We start from the raw sequence: 16507 nt of genomic DNA, 5'->3' as shown, positions 1-16507 counted from the left end.
GTGTGTGGTATAGTGGACAATGTGTAGGACCTGTGTGCTGGTGTGTGGTACTGATCCTTATCTTTTGTTAAAAAGTGTGGATCATTTTTCCTCGTAAAGTGGGGTACGTATGTATCAGCGGTATCCAATTATGGGAACGCTCCCATAACTAAGAGCCCCATTTTGAAGTTTTCAAACACTAGCCAGATATTCCTCACATAAAGAGACAACGTAGTTCCGTATGAAAAGTTTTCTCAAACTTTGAAAAGTATTTGGCATTTATTTAGGGTAATGACCATTGACCAACATTGTAACGTACATCAAAGTTGTGCGAAACATATTTCAATTCGGTTTCTATTGATTAATCTTTGTTGACAACATTTAAAGCTGAATTCAAGTAAAGTCAATGAAGGTGGATATTCTGGTGTAAAGAATAATATCAAATATGGACAATCAATCACTATTAATTCACAAAGTAATATCAATAGAGAAAAGCACCACCAACTATTGCACTCTTACACTTTTTTACATATATTAGCTATTAAATTGTACACCGAGTCTACTTGTTTCAAATGTCTCACCGTTGCACATTTTATTCTTTACCTCTCATCAGGATTTTAAAAATTGGGAAAAATCTAACTCACTCTCATCATCCTCCTCCTCCTCGTGTTCTTCATGTTCATCAAGGTCAATATGGTTAGGTGATGGCGGAGTATGTATATCAGAATTGAATACTGGAACACTGGTTCTACGTCTCTGTGGGAGACTAATTGTGGGAATACTGCCGGCGCTCGAACCTGGCTCAAATTTGTTTGCAGTGGAGGAATACTTTTCATGAATCTGTGGCGGAAAACTCAACTCACTATCGTCGTTGCTAGTCGTACTATTTGGCTTTTCATTCATTGAAAAATTAGCTCTCGTACCCTTTGGTTGTTGAGGCTTGAATTGATTGAATTCACCATTTTCCTCTTTTTCTTTTAACTTTTTGCTGATATACTTGTCTTGAGCTTTAAATATGTTTTCCTCCGTCGGTAGCTGAAACAATGGAAGCTTCCATTTATTCAAAACACGTCTCCAGTACTTGTAATCATTGATGTCAACCAATGCGGTACTTGCGCTTACCGAATTTCGTGCAATACGCTCACTAGCTTCCTGAGTGTTTGTGAACGGCACTGCACTATATCGATGTTGTTCAACACTGTTTTGAATAATGTTGTCCACTCGTTGTCGATGCTCTTTTTCGAAATTTCGCATGGCAGTATTTCTCCAAGGTTTTTCCCGAATAAAGAAAACGGTTGAATCAACCACTCCATTGAATGGCTGCATAAATGCACCCAAAACATTCAACCAATAAACAGGACTATGAGCTTCTTCATAATTGAATTGAGTGGCTTGCAAAATAAAAGGAAACAACCAAATAAAACAATACGCAAAAGGGTAAATGAAAATCGACCTCATTTGCTTTTGAATAACTTTTTGTCGTCTTTGAAAGTGCTGTAAATTGACATCCTTGATAGATGAATCAGTGTAGTCATCTGCCAACTCTTCTAAATCGTCAACCTCATCTGAGTCCAGTTCGTTCCCACCATTTCCTCTTGCGCCTGCGCCTACATCTCCTCCTCCTCCTCTGCTACGTCCTCGATCAAGAGGTCCGACACTAGTGCTCAGTCTTCCAGTGCGTGCGGACTCTTCCGGTATCAACATCTTGGGGAACAAATGGTCTTTGATCGACCCAAAGAAAAACTTTAAGGAGGCAAAAAAAGTAGGGGCGTCATTATTGAAATGACCAGCATTTCTTTGATGAATATTTGTGAAAGCCCCACCTAAGGACTTGAATTCCTTGACAACACGAATGTAAATCAAGCCATAAAATAAAAAGATTGCCACAACGATGCACCATCTTGGAACCCAACTCAAAACCAACCTATACCAGACAGGTCTCATAGGTAAGTAGCACCAACAAACGAGTGAATCATACCCTGTTCCATTGATGAATGCCAAGCTAGCTAAAATCAAAGGAATCAATACTGATAATGCGTAAACCAAGTATCTCATCTTGTACAAACCACCCTCAACACGATTCGAATGAGCCAGTCGCGTATTCAACGACGGCTTGAAAATCAACAAAAAGGTATGTAAAGCAAATGAAAAAATTGCAATATCTGCCCCTTCAATTGATGTAGCTGTAAAGAATCCCACAACTTGACAAAACTTTCGATTATAGTACGACACTGAATGTGTCAATACTCTACTGGGATAAATTAGTAGAATCACCGCTTTTAGTAGATCAAACAATAACAAGAATGAAATGAGTTGATGACGGAATACGAGGCGCTTGGGATCAATGGCTAGTAGAAAGTATAATGCAAATAAAACGGCAGTGATGGAAGCACATGATGAGGATATTGCCACGACCCGTTGTACAAAAGATTCATGATGAGTGAACTTGTTAATTTGATTGTTGATATCATCAGCCCTTTTGAATATATGCACTATTGTTTCCAAAACACTTTCTACTGTAGTGTGGTGTTCGATTGTGGATGTTGAAGGACCTAAACTCATAGGCACTTTTGTTGTCATACTTGTGAGTGTTTGCAACGTTTGTTGCCGTAGATCCGATTTTGGCCCAGACATCTTCACTAGTATCGGATGGGGAAATAGTTTGTTACTAATCAGGTATGAGTCAGTGGTGAACAAAACAGGTTCATCCCCCTTTTTCCTTGTATCACAACACGATAAAGGGTTGTGCGATAAACGTGATGCTAATTTCTTTCTCTCTTTCCGTAAACTTTTGTTGGCGTCAGACAGAATAGATCAAAGTATATGGTTAAATGTGTGGAATAACCTTCTGTTTGGCCTCTATGTTATTCTACTCTGTTTGGACAAGTAAGAAGAATAGTTTCTGAATGTTGGTCCAAATGGATAGCTCTGAGTATATTTCTTGCATTAAAAAAATTTTAATTTTTTTTTGGGCTGGCTCTGGTGTGAGTGTGTGGTGCGACACAGACACATACAATTCTAGACAATTAGGTTATGGATTAGTAAAAAGATTCTAACAGAACACTACACGCTCTTTTATTTTTCTTTTTTGGGTTCTTTGTTAATAGACTACAATGGAAACTAACTTGTTCCTACCAGGTTTACAGCTCTGGCTTTCACGAGTTCAGTTTACCCCAAAGAAGAGTATATTTTGTGTTTGAGTTGGGGCTCAAGGCAATTAATACATCCACTGAAAGGTCGTGCAATTCTAATCGTTTCATTTTCATTGTTTGCAACCGCCTTAGCCCTTTTTAAACTGAATAACACCACCTATCATCGATTGAACAAGTTCGTTGGGTCTTATTTGTATAATAATAGTCCTGTTTACCTTAGCAGAGAAATAAAAAGCAAACTCAGCGTCAAAGAATAGCTCATATATATTTATATTGACTCAATTATAAAAGTACAACCGAAAATTTGCTAACTCAGCCTGTTCACAAGAGCATTGGAATCATAATAGCAACAACACCAGCAAGAGCTTTCAAACTCAAAGCGTTCGTTGAACCACTGTTTTCGAAAGACTCTTCTTCACCGGCTTCTTGGTCTACTGGAATACCAGCAAGAGTTTGTGCAGCTTCCTCTGGTGCGACTTCTTCTGGGGCAGCTTCCTCTGGTGCGACTTCTTCTGGAGCAGCTTCTTCTGGGGCTTCTTCTTCTGGTGCGGCTTCTTCTGGGGCTTCTTCTTCTGGTGCGGCTTCCTCTGGGGCTTCTTCTTCTGGTGCGGCTTCCTCTGGGGCTTCTTCTTCTGGTGCGGCTTCCTCTGATGCTTCTTCTTCTGGTGCGGCTTCCTCCTCCTTTGGAGCAGCTTCGCCTTCTTCTTCCTCTGGAGCAACCTTTTCTGGTGCTTCGGTAGCTTCAGCTTCACCTTCTTCTGTGAGAACCAAGTATGTAGTCAAGGTGACAGTGGTGTAACTTGTTGTGTGGATCTCAGTAGTGTAAACCTCGCATTTATCATCAGTCAAACACTCCTCAACAGTATAAGTAACGTCAGTAGTGCATGGAATAACAACGGTTTCTGTTACGTATGATGCTGGGCAGTAAGTAGTAATGACAGTCTTCTTAACAGTGACAGCTTCGGCACACTTGTCTTCCTCACATGATGTAACTGTGACTGTAGTTTCTTTGGTCAAGGTGGTGAGGACACTATCTGGAGCATCAGTAACAACAGCCTCGATTGACTTGGATGTTTCAACTTTTTCAGTACAGACCAAATCTTCGTCACATTCAGTAATAGTCACAAGCACGTCAACTGTTCTGGTAACTGTAGAAGTGGGTTCTTCAGTTGGTTGGGGACCTTCAGTAGGTTCCACTGGCTCAGTAGGTTCCACTGGTTCAGTAGGCTCAACTTCAGCTTCAACTTGACGAGCAACAACTTCAATTGGCTCACAGCCAGTATCAGTACCAGCATAAACAATATAACCCACTTCAGCTGGACAAATTGCAAATGGAACAGGTTCGTCACGTTTCATTACATAACGACGTTTCAAGGCAACTTCAAATTCAAGCACATTTCCAGCCATACTCCAGCCAGCGGTAGCATCAGCTAATGCAACAACCAGTAAAAGGCCATCATCCCCAACCCTCACATACTGGTCTTCACCAACTTTCAAGTAACTATTTTCGATAACAAAATTTACAGTTTCTCCATTAGCAATGGTGATGTGAGTACCATTTGAATCAAAAGCTTCCAAGCTTCCAGAAACAAGAGCGACTATTTCAAATGGCTCTTCTGGGTTAACAGCATCAGTAGGGAGCACAGTATCAGTTGGTTCTGTAGCGTCGGTGGGATCAACTGGGTCAACTGGGTCAGTAGGATCGACTGGGTCAACTGGGTCAACTGGGTCGACTGGGTCAACTGGATCAACTGGGTCAGTAGGATCGACTGGGTCAACTGGATCAACTGGATCAACTGGGTCAGTAGGATCAACTGGGTCAACTGGGTCAACTGGGTCAACTGGGTCAACTGGGTCAACTGGGTCAACTGGGTCAACTGGGTCGACTGGGTCTACTGTCTCTTCATTCAAAGCTGTATCAAAACGAACCAAATCACCCAAAGCAACACAGTCAAGTTCTTCATTGGTACTAATTCTGTAAGGAGCAGCACCACCACAAGCAAAAATTGGCATATTGTAGGCCAAAATTTCATCACCAGCTTCATTGGTTGAAAGTGTCCATGAATTGTCAGTTTCAATTTCTTGAGTAACTGGATAAGTCTTGAAATAAAGATCAGCTGGTGTCACTCCAACCAATAGTGATTGATCATTATTCAAAATCAATTCGTTAGTGTCAGTAAATCTAAATCTTTGGTCAACATCAGTACTGATGAATTCAGCATATTGAGTCTCGGGGTTGATTTGTACGTAAACTTCAACTTCATTGATTGTAGCTCTAAGTTTGAAATTCTGATCGTAAGCTAATACACTAGTTGCAAATAGTGATAACACTGTTGATGTCACTTGACTCACTCTCATTGTTGATTGGAAATGGGATACAAGTGTGACTGTGTGGAGAAGGGAGGTTCAAAAAAAAAAAAGGTACGAACCAGTTGGATTCCATCAAATAGGAGGAGATCTGAAGTCATATTAATAGTCAGCCAGCATCAATAGTAAATTATTATAATCTCACTTACCCACGCACATACTCACACGCATGGACACGGGCAGAAACACACACGCGGTATTTGAGTAATTGTACACTTGCATAAGCAGCTGATCACGCTGCTGGCTGGGCAAAGAAATTATTTTTGACTTTTAGTAGCGGTGGAGTAAAACTTGAAAAATTATAATTTGTGGAAATATCGAGAATAACCTCACTTTCTATGTATGCAGCAACGCCCTCATTTTAGCCTCCTTTACCCAAGAAACCCAATCCTGAAAGTGTAAGCTTTGAAGTAAACAAACAAATAAAGCGTGCATAATGATAATCAATGTGTAACATCTCTCCGCAAAATTTAAAGCAGCAAAATGGGCCAAAAAGTTTAATCACGAAGGAGACCTGCCATTTACGACCAGTAAGTAACGATGGCACGAGTAGTGGTAGTATAGCATGTTAACAGTATATGCTTTGTATGTCTTTATCCTTTGTCTGGGCGTCTCAATTGGGAATGAAAATATTCAAATACGTGTAGGGTAAAAATAAAGGTAAGAAAAAAATGTTATATGGAATGATAATATTGTCTTGGGTTTGACGCTGGATGACAAAAAAAAAAAACAAAAAAATCCTAAATCATTAAATAGTACACAAACTTTACTCACAATTGCACCCAATGCTTTTTTAGTCACGAAAGAATCAGATGTTTCTTTTTATGAAATAAACGTTAATTCCTTTCGAGTTGTGAATAAACAAACAAAGTCGATGGTGTGTGTACGGACTAATGATCATTGAATGTAATTTAGAATAACCTTGCAAAACAACAACAGAAATGCAAGATGATGAAAATTATAATAATTGATTATAACAATAACAATAACAATAATGATAATAATAATGATAATAATAATGATAATAATCACTAAAGCCCAGAAACTTTAAGCTAATGTAGGAATAGATGCCTTGTCGATCTAGTAACAATGACGTTGCATTCCATTATCCCATTGTCGTATCTTTGTCGTAAAATTGCCCTAAGCGAGCATAGTATCAAGAAAAGAATCAGCCTCGTGTCCGTAGGGAGCACCATCTTTGATGTTTAAAACCCTCGTGGCTGCACCCACTTAACCATCTTTTATTTAGTCGAAAGATTCCCCTCTTTGACTCGACATTACATTCTGCACGTAAACCGCCATGAACTACTAATGGGGGGGGCGGCATAATGTTTTGTTTACCCAATACGCAAAACCTAAAACTAATAATAACTCGAGATACAACAACAAACCACAACCAAAACCAAAACCAAAACCAAAACCAAAACCAAATTTGCGAACTACGCACAAAGTAAACGCCAAAAAGGAATAATCTTAACCGGAATTTGTGTAAATACAGTGTAAACCACAAACTAGTAAAGTCAGAGTAGTACTCAACGCAGTATCATCAAATCTTGTCAATGTTTACATGTTTTATGCAAAGACCAGATCAGATGAGATTTAAATGGGGATCTCATCTAGCTTATGCATGCATAAACGTGAGTGAAAATAAACACAATCATCACGGAAACTTCTTCGGTCAGCATTATCACAAAAACACGATATTTAAATACTGCTCCTGAAGGACTAAGAGAAGAGGAGTATGAGAAGTAGAGAATAGAATTTAACTAAGATGACATACGTGCAATATAAACAGAGGTTTTGTAAAGTTTAGATAAATCATAGTGAGATTCTAAAATGTAAATCTTTGTGGTCATTTCGATCTCTTCGATGGATCCAGTTCGCAACCGCTACTTCTTCTTTGCGAAGTAACGTAGGCACGTTAATCAGCCAAGAATCCTTCATTCACCCTGACGCTATCAACAACTGTGTGTAAGTGCTGCATTCAAATGGGGAGAGAGCACACCCCACAATGTTGAGCGAGAATGAAAGCGGGGTGAGGAGACGATTCTGACATTTTACAATTGGAACTAAACTTCGTAAAGCTAGGACGATGTTGATTTGAGTAATTTCGTATCTGTCATATTTTCAAGAGAGGGGGTGTCAAAGCAATAACAAAAATATTCAATCAAATTAACGTAAATGACATCTTTTTCCAAGGTCGAAACACTCTTACCCCTTAAATTTCATTTCTCATGATATAAAGTGTATTATCAATCAAGTCAATCTAAAAATAGATCATTCAAAAAGAAAAGGACATCAAATGGTGTTAAACTTTACACGAATTTACTAAGGATGCAACGTGGGGAGTGATCGTCCAAAAAAAAGTGTACCTCGTAATGGAGATGGGTAAACAAATGTGGGAAATACTAACTTTCTCATTGAATCAGACATCACACAATGCACAGAAACGGAAAACGGCATAGCTCGATGAGAACAAGCTCTCTTGCCTCAGATGCTTCCTTCTCTTATCCGGCCTCATGGAGTAGACTTGTTCCTGTAATCATAAACAAACCCTACACCAAATGTCGATCTACAAAAGCTCTCTAGTGGCATTCTAAATCATCTTGAAAATTTTTCACATGTATAAATATATGTATATATTAGTATTAATTATTAGTATTGATTGAATTAAGGTAAGGAGGTAAAAGTCCAATCCCAAAACAAAAAAAAGCGAACAGTTCTGCAAAATAAATCAAAAAAGGCCCAAAAATTTAGTATCAACAAAAAGGCAAACAAAGTAAATCAAATTTTAAAACAACAGTGAAACCAAAGACAATAAACATGGTAAATAAATCTTGTAAAGTGGATAGCAAATGGGGGCAGTGGTATATGAGAAAAAGGAGGGACACTTCCAAGCACACGTTCCAATAGTCTTTTCCAAGTTTCAATACATTCTAATCCCATCTCAGGTTGTGAAATAGGGGTTCTTGTACAAATTCGTAAAAATCGTTGAATCATCAACATAAACATCATCAAACATCGTTATAATCGAACTCTTCTAGACAAATGCAGCCATTAAAAAAGAAACGATTACTCTTCTAATACATCTACCCTTTGTTCAACCATTGATTCCAAGTCTTGATGACTTATCGGTAGCTCCGTTGCCTGCAGCTGATGCTTGTGTATTATTAGTCAAGTCTTCAACGGAGGTAGTTTGAGAAACGACGTAATTTTGTGTATCTTCTTCAAATACTGAGGGAGTTTTTGATGATCCTGAACCGATATCTTCTTCCTCATCAGCAAGGTCAAAGTTCTCTTCAGCAACATTGGTGCTACTTCCAAGAGAAACAAAGGACCTTGGTGATGATCTTGAACGTGAGATGGTGCCCATTTCAAACACCTCCTCTTGTATGTTTTCTTGATTAGACAGTGATTGTTGTTGTTGTTGCGGATGCTCTTGCAATTGTTGCTGCTGTGACAATGATGGGTATACTCTTGAATATGCAAAATTTTCCAAATCGCCGCCGCGAACAACTCGAGTGGCAGCACTGTTACCTCCTAAAGGGTCATCATTGGTTGTGCTGTAGTATTCCAATTCCGTATAAGACCAACGACAACGCTTGTTAGCCTTAGGTAGGTATTTAAACTTGACAAATTCAAAAACAACCAATGATAATACAGCACCACCAGTTAAATCAACAAAATAGTGATGAGTCAAGTACATTGTACTCCACCATAACCAAGATGCATAAAACACCCAAAGTACTTTCAAACGGGGAAATAACCAACACATAAACAAAACCTCCATAATACAACAACCTGAATGTAATGATGGGAAAGCACCAAAAATAACCGGTGAGTTGGAGAACCCAGTGGTGTACATATCGACTCCCAATAATTCATCTATACGGCCCAATCCACCTGGTGAGCCATGCATGGTATAGTTGGCTGGTTGTAATCCATACAAATTCTTGTACCAAGGTGGAGCAGCTGGAAACATCATTTGAATAATAACCCCAAACAAGTTCATATAACCAAAAGCAAACGCAAATGATCTTAAACTAGTTGGTGGAGCAAAGAAAAACATAATTGCAGCTACAACAAATGGAGCACCAAAATGAAATAAACCATAAGGTAACCAGCCCAAAATATCCAAACCACGGTTAGTGATGGTTGCCAATACATTTGATAAATCATCACCATACAAGATAGTCTCCATGGCTGGTAAAACCTTGACTGAAATAGCTGGTTTCCAAGAATGAGGTATTTTGGAACTAGTGAAGTAAAAACCCAACCAAGTCAAAATGGGAAGTGCTGGTAAAAAAAATTGTGAAGTTGCTGGAATAGTAATAATGGTTAGCAATGCAAGTAAAACTGGAATTTTAAACAAGATGGATGCTGGGTATATGGTAAAGACAAATAACCAAACAAAAGAAAGAAACCCATAGTGTAAAATCTCTCCCTTTATGAATTTGTGATGTCTTAGTCTATGAAGACTAGTTCTGATGCTAGTGTTTGTTTCTAAATCAGGTAATGTTGAAGTTGGTGATTTTTCCAGTAGAAAGTAGTTATTGAAAAATCGACGTGGTTTCAGAAATATTGATGAGGAGGAAGACCCATTGTAAGTGCGTGACATCCTTCAAAGCAATATCGTTGTGTGGTGAAAAAAAAAAGACGGGTATTGGTATTGAATGTCAGCAAAGTACTGTGTTGTGTTGTCTTGTGTTGTGGTTTGTTTTGGTTGTACAGAAAACAGTTGTCGTGAAGTTTCAGATTGCTCTAATCCTGTGTGTGTGTGTGTGTGTGTGTGGGTGGGTGGGTGTGGTAGTGCTAACAAACAAGAAATGTGGTGTATATATAAACTCAGGAGGTATACAAGTCTAGATGATGGGTAGATGATTGATTGATTGATGATTAAAGAGTAGAAAAAGTTGGTTGTAAAAAAAAAAAAACCTGATGTTTGATGGATTGAGTTACATTCAATCCAGTCACAATTACTTCCTTCTGTCACTATGTGCGTCTATGTCTATGTCTGCTCTCTGTTGGAAAATGTCGTTGTAAGAGGAAAAAAAAATAGGAGTAAACGACATTCCACGACATATCTTTCATAAGACATTTTAAAAAGCAATTTTTTTTTTCAAAAATAAGCAATTATAACTGAACTACGACATCTCTATGTGTAGAGTAGTCAATCTTGTAGCAAAACTATAGAGGATTCGATATTGTAACTTTAAAAGATCAGGTGTTGAAACGTATCTGTTATGTAGTAGCAAACTTACAAATAAGAGAATCTGATGGTATTGTAGGTAGAAGGAGAGCAAAATAAGAGTGTCAATGTCGTAATGTACGGAAAATAGGGGAAGATGGCAGAGGGAGAAGAATTAAAAAAGGAGAGATGCACATGCATTATCGTAATATACCTAGTTACGACACGACATTGTAATTATCTCCGGTTATCGGTTATTAATACAAAAGAAAACAATGTCTTTTCTTTTCTTTTCTTTTCTTTCTTTGTCTTATTACCGACGGAATTCAGCCGTCATTTAAATAGGACCTCCCCTCACCCTAAGCCTCATATACCCATCATGAAAGCGAACACTTAGCTCCATCATAAGAAAGAGGAGAGAAGTCACGTAGTTTGAAAAGTTAGTCACTTTACCTTTGAAGGTTATGATCACTCTATCGAAACGCACACACACGAAAAGTAGCGTTTTCCGACGTGAAACCAGCAGCCCGTTGCATCATCACAGGGGGGAAAGTAAGACCAAAGGTTTCAGCCTCTTTGCAGTGCAGCATATTACTCCTGGCATAATCAATGAACTTCGGAGCTAGTATCTAAAATCAGAAAATTTGTCCGACTTGATCACGTGACTTGTTTTCAAAACAACCGCTAGGCTTTATAATCAACCACCGAAACGAAAACGGTATGGAAAGAAATTAGCATTGAACTTTTCTAGCCCATAGCTACTAAGCAAGTAACAGCACTGCTAGCCTCTTTTTTTTTTTTTTCTAAACAACCCACAATCTTCTTCAATGACAAGCGAGGAGAGCATTTTCCAACGATTGAGAAATGGTGAAACCATACAATTCACCAACCCACAAAGTCACAGAAGGCTGCAAGAATCCTACGCAACAAGAAGGTTACTTTTGCGTTTGAACAACCCACCAGTCTCCCAAATGAAGTGAGACGATTGCCAAGGGAAATCACTGGCAACCCCATTGACACCACTGCCAATATGTTCACATAACTTTATATCAGCTACGGCAAGAACATGATAATTGGCCAACATGTATTTATCAATTTCTATTGCATTTTTCTCGATTTTGGTGGGATTACTGTTGAAAGCCATGTGTTCATTGCTCTCGAGGTAAGTTCACTTTCAGAAGTTTAGCCTCTGCAACGACTTGCGCTTACTGCTGGGCATGTTCATATCAAGTCAAAACGTATGGATTGGTGCTAATGCTACGATTATGGCTGTCGTTACTGTTGGTGAAGGTGCAGTTGTTGCTGCTGGCTCTATGGTTTCGAAAGATGTCCCCTCGGGTACAATGGTGGGTGGAGCCCCAGCTAAAGTGAATAAGCAACTAGCTTAGCAAAACACATTTGATTGAATACAGTCAATCTAAAACCATAGTGAGTGAGTTTCTTCCCACTCACGTTGGTCTAAAAGAGTGCTGCGAAATAATTTGAGTTCTTCCGTCTTTGTGTAGCAACAACTTCTTCTGTCTCCCTCACTTTAGTCAACGAAAATATCTTCAAAATCCCAATTTGCTATTCTCCCTTCAATACACCCACATCCTATATCTATTCCAACCACCCAAAACGTTTCTACTCCAATTACGATATGCCAGTTGAAGAATTAGAAGACAAAGTCATCATAACTGATACCCAAGATGCCAGCACCAAATTAACCATTTTGAAATACGGAGCCACAGTCATTTCATGGCAACATCATGGTGAAGAGAAATTATGGCTCTCCAAAGCCGCCAAATTAGACGGATCCAAACCAGTCAGAGGTGGTATCCCCTTGGTGTTTCCCGTTTTCGGTAAACAAAAAGATGTTAATCATCCAACGGCAAAATTACCCCAACATGGTTTTGCTAGAAATAATACTTGGGAGTTTTTAGGTCAAACTACTGAATCTCCACCCACGGTTCAATTTGGATTAGGACCAGAACAATTGGACCAAGACACAAGATCTAAATGGCCCTATGATTTCACATTGATCTTGACCGTATCCATCGCTGGAGATAAATTGATTGAGAAAATTGAAGTTGAAAACACAGGATCGCAACCATTTGAATTCAATTGGTTATTCCACACATATTACCACGTTGAAGATATAACTGATGTTTTAGTCAACAATTTAGTTGATGTACCAGTGTTTGATCAATTGATTGCTGAGCAATACACTGAAAAGGCACCAGCAATTTCATTTCATGAAGAATTTGATCGTATTTACAAAAATGTAAATCAGCATCGTATAATTCAAATAATTGACAAGGGTAAAGTATTGTTCAATTTGCATCGTACCAATTTACAAGATTCAGTTGTATGGAACCCATGGTTGAAGAAAGCTGAAGGTATGGGTGATTTTGAACCGAAATTGGGGTTCCATAATATGGTTTGTGTTGAACCGGGTCATGTTAGTTCAATGGTTGTGTTGCCACCAAAGGAAAAATGGAGCGGTGAGCAGGAGATTGTCATTGGCGGGGAAATCAAAGTGCAGAGTAATATTTACGAATGACTGAGGAACAAGACAAGTTTTTTGAAATTATAGACTTTTAAAGGTGAGGAGCTACATTCATATGACGTTAAGTTAGTATACATTTATATCGAATGAAAATTAGATTCGTTGTCAATGAAATTTATCTTTAAACCGTTGATACTTGTTTAATGATTTCTGTGACGATGAAATTGTTGGTTTATCGTAAAGGGAGAATGGTTGAGGAATAGTAATTGATTTCGATTTGGGCAATGTAGAAGTAGTCTTGACTGAAGTATCCATCTTCTGAGCACCATTACTCATCAGTTGATTCTTGTTGTTGTGTATAGAGGAGTTGTTTTGTGAATGAGACTTGAATGATGAGAATGATTTTGATGGACTCATTCGTGAAATGTGTGGTTGATTTGATTTTTCATTGGATCCTGGATGCATTGACTGTTGCAAGGCACCATTTTGATGATGAAGGGTGGTGGATGATGGAGGTTTCATACTTGTCTTTGTAGTTGCCGTTGCCTGTGTAGATATCGTTGCGTTCCTATTGAAATGTTCATTATTATTATGAAATTGGGGTATCAGAGGTTTCCTTTGTAATTGTGGAATACTCAGTTTGCGTTGTAATTGGGGTATCAGTGGCTTTTTCTGTAATTGGGGTATCAGTGACTTTTTCTGTAATTGGGGTATCAGTGACTTTTTCTGTAATTGGGGTATCAGTGGCTTTTTCTGTAATTGGGGTATCAGTGGCTTTTTCTGTAATTGGGGTATCAGTGGCTTTTGATTCAACAGTTGTTGTTGTTGTTGTTGCTGCTGTTGCTGTTGCTGTTGCTGTTGAGGAAGAAGGGGCTTGACAAACGACCTGGAGGTTCCTGGTCTACTCAGTAGATGGTGGTTACTCTCAGTACTTTGTTGCAGTCCACTAGCGTCGTTGAGTTTCAGTGGCTCCTTGAGCAAACTCAGTACATTGCTATTACTCATTGGTTTGTCCATGTGCAACATCAGAGACTTTAATGCTCCTGATCCTGCTGCCGACCCCAACCCTGGGTCATTATATCTCGTAGGTGACGAGTTAATCACTCCAGCCATTTCCAATGAACTAGGGCGTTTTTTCAATTGTGGCACTTTAGGTGGCTGTAGTAATGGTTTTGACCATGTTTCTTTATTAGGCGATCCAGTATCAGTAGTCTCTCTCAATATTGAATTTAAATTGTATGAAGCTTTACTTGGTGATATTTTCCGATGATCTGTCGGGTTCTGTGGGGGTTGTCGGTTTTCTTGTTGATGCATGATGGGAATTGCCAAAACTTCATTCTTCCCATTCAATGTTCGTCTTCGTTTACTTGCACTTTCAATCCCTTCACCATGCCCAGTAATTGATCCTGTTTCTACTCCACTCTCCAAGTTGTCCAATTTCTGTGGCGATGGCGTCTTGTTCCTTCCATTGTGGACTGAATAATGATGTGATATTGATTCCATTTGCTTGAATTTCGACATGTGTATTCCACTATACCGTTTATTTCTTCGTTGACTCACCTGATCATCTAATCCATATAGTGGTGAAGTGTTTGAGTTACCGTCACTACCATGTTGGCCCGCGTTGGTGGTAGTAGTGGTGATTTGTTGAGCACGCATATGTAGTTCTGAAAGCACATTGTTGGTCAATTTATGCGAGTAACCTTTATTCAACATGGATGATTCAGTTGGTGACTTTTGTAAATCTAGGCTAGGGTATAGATTTGTTGGTGCTTGTGGTTGTGTTGGGAGGATAAACATGGAGGATTGTGTTTCCTGTGGTGCAAACAACCGACGCCTTTGATGATGCTCTTCCTCATCCGGTTGATACTCATGTATGTCATAATCGACTGGTGATGAATTCAAATTCAAGTTTCTAATCTTTGCAATTGGAGTATTTAGCGATACATGTTGTTGATGGTAAGTTTCAGTCATACTCTCATAGCGGGTTGAGGAAGCTGTTTTATCTCCACCTTGGTCTTCCACTGTATATTCTAAGTGCAATGGGATATGTGTGATGGTGTAAATTGAAACCCTTTGGATAGCTTTCTACATTTTTGACGATGTTGTAAAATTTAATTCAAAAACACAGTGATATTCCCAATTGGGACAAATTGTAAACAAAAAAAGGGAGGGATCCAGCGCTACCGTTTCTTATCACGTGCAAAGATGGTTTGAAAGTGGAGTATTCAAACTACATTTGGCAATTTTTAGCTCAGAATAGGGTCGGTCCTCATCGTAGTACACTAACACATAGTCCAAGTGCTTGAAATAATAATTGAAAATGGTCAACACTTTTGTAAGATCTTTAAATTTTGCTTCATTTTTTTGCAAAATAACTGCCGAAAGTTTGATGTAATGAAAAGATTCAATTTTTAGTCAATGTTATGAAGAGATTATAAGGGATTGGGGGAGGGGGAAGGGGAACTGTGTTCCTCGGTTACCAACCCAATAGCTACACCAATATCATTTGAAAAAATTCCTCCTATCTAGCAAAGAATACATTTATCTTGAAGCCCGGAGAACGGGACAGGAGAGAGGCTGTTTAGCGATTGCGCTTGAACTGGATCTAAGGAAGTCTCCCTAACAATGTATTTTTTTTCCAACAATCCCTCCTCGTTTATGATTAAATCAAACGTTTGGTGGTAAAAGTTTCAAGGAGATGATTGTTGCAAAAAACAAAAAAAATTGAAACAACTAAAGTGCATTTTTTATCTTTTTTTTTTTTTATTTTCAATCAATGCCGAGGAAGTATAATCTCCGCTTTCTTCAAAAAGTAGGGGTTGTAAAACCTTTTATTCATATATGACGTCAAAATTGAGACTATATTAGGTTTGAAGAAGACAGGCATATATGCGGGTGGGGGTCTAAGCCGTATCAACAAACGAAACTCTTTTTGAAACGACTAGGGCTAGGAGTTTATGCAATGGTTAATTGTAGAAGAAATTTTTTTTGATATTCTCCGATTTCCGATACCCCACATAACTGATAAACAATAGGACTTTATGTGTCGTGTGTTAAAAATTTTATCGACGGAGTTTTAAGGGCATAAGACACAAGGAAGAAAATAAAGGGAGAACAGAAATTAGCCTCAGTGCTTGTTCCTCGGTTCATCTTTTCGATTTTTTTTTATAGCTTCTTCATAGATGCACTCGGGCTTAAAGCGAAGCGGCTCTGGGGTATCCATTTGATTGCATCAAAGCTCTTGGTTTGTGTTAGTCAACTCTCGCTTGTTTGTAAATTTAGCACATGCAAATCGAGTTTCGGCAAAGAAACTGGAGGATTCGACTGGAA

The 16507-nt window shown here is 38.7% G+C and overlaps 5 protein-coding genes across 5 annotated transcripts; 1 reads left to right on the top strand and 4 right to left on the bottom strand. All coding sequences in view use genetic code 12, as the record gives it.

Moving 5' to 3' along the window:
• Nucleotides 1–588: 588 nt before the first annotated feature.
• Nucleotides 589–2559, bottom strand: GPR1 (Gpr1p; the record flags this gene model as incomplete). Its single annotated transcript, XM_036807631.1, has 1 exon — nucleotides 589–2559. One exon carries the CDS (start codon nucleotides 2557–2559, stop codon nucleotides 589–591), a length of 1971 nt encoding a protein of 656 aa, XP_036664449.1.
• An 893-nt stretch (nucleotides 2560–3452) lies between these two features.
• Nucleotides 3453–5489, bottom strand: CPAR2_302590 (uncharacterized protein; the record flags this gene model as incomplete). Its single annotated transcript, XM_036807630.1, has 1 exon — nucleotides 3453–5489. The coding sequence occupies one exon, from the start codon at nucleotides 5487–5489 to the stop codon at nucleotides 3453–3455; it is 2037 nt and encodes a 678-aa protein (XP_036664448.1).
• Nucleotides 5490–8598: 3109 nt separating this feature from the next.
• On the bottom strand, nucleotides 8599–10116 carry AUR1 (inositol phosphorylceramide synthase; the record flags this gene model as incomplete). Its single annotated transcript, XM_036807629.1, has 1 exon — nucleotides 8599–10116. One exon carries the CDS (start codon nucleotides 10114–10116, stop codon nucleotides 8599–8601), a length of 1518 nt encoding a protein of 505 aa, XP_036664447.1.
• Nucleotides 10117–12325: 2209 nt separating this feature from the next.
• On the top strand, nucleotides 12326–13228 carry CPAR2_302570 (glucose-6-phosphate 1-epimerase; the record flags this gene model as incomplete). Its single annotated transcript, XM_036807628.1, has 1 exon — nucleotides 12326–13228. One exon carries the CDS (start codon nucleotides 12326–12328, stop codon nucleotides 13226–13228), a length of 903 nt encoding a protein of 300 aa, XP_036664446.1.
• Nucleotides 13229–13339: 111 nt separating this feature from the next.
• CPAR2_302560 (uncharacterized protein) lies at nucleotides 13340–15148 on the bottom strand (the record flags this gene model as incomplete). Its single annotated transcript, XM_036807627.1, has 1 exon — nucleotides 13340–15148. The coding sequence occupies one exon, from the start codon at nucleotides 15146–15148 to the stop codon at nucleotides 13340–13342; it is 1809 nt and encodes a 602-aa protein (XP_036664445.1).
• Nucleotides 15149–16507: the final 1359 nt, after the last annotated feature.

Source organism: Candida parapsilosis, contig 005806 (genome assembly GCF_000182765.1).
Source record: "Candida parapsilosis strain CDC317 annotated contig 005806".
Lineage (NCBI taxonomy): Eukaryota > Fungi > Ascomycota > Pichiomycetes > Serinales > Debaryomycetaceae > Lodderomyces > Lodderomyces parapsilosis.
The sequence above is the reverse complement of the archived record's forward strand: the minus strand, read 5'-3'. Positions and strand labels throughout refer to the sequence as shown.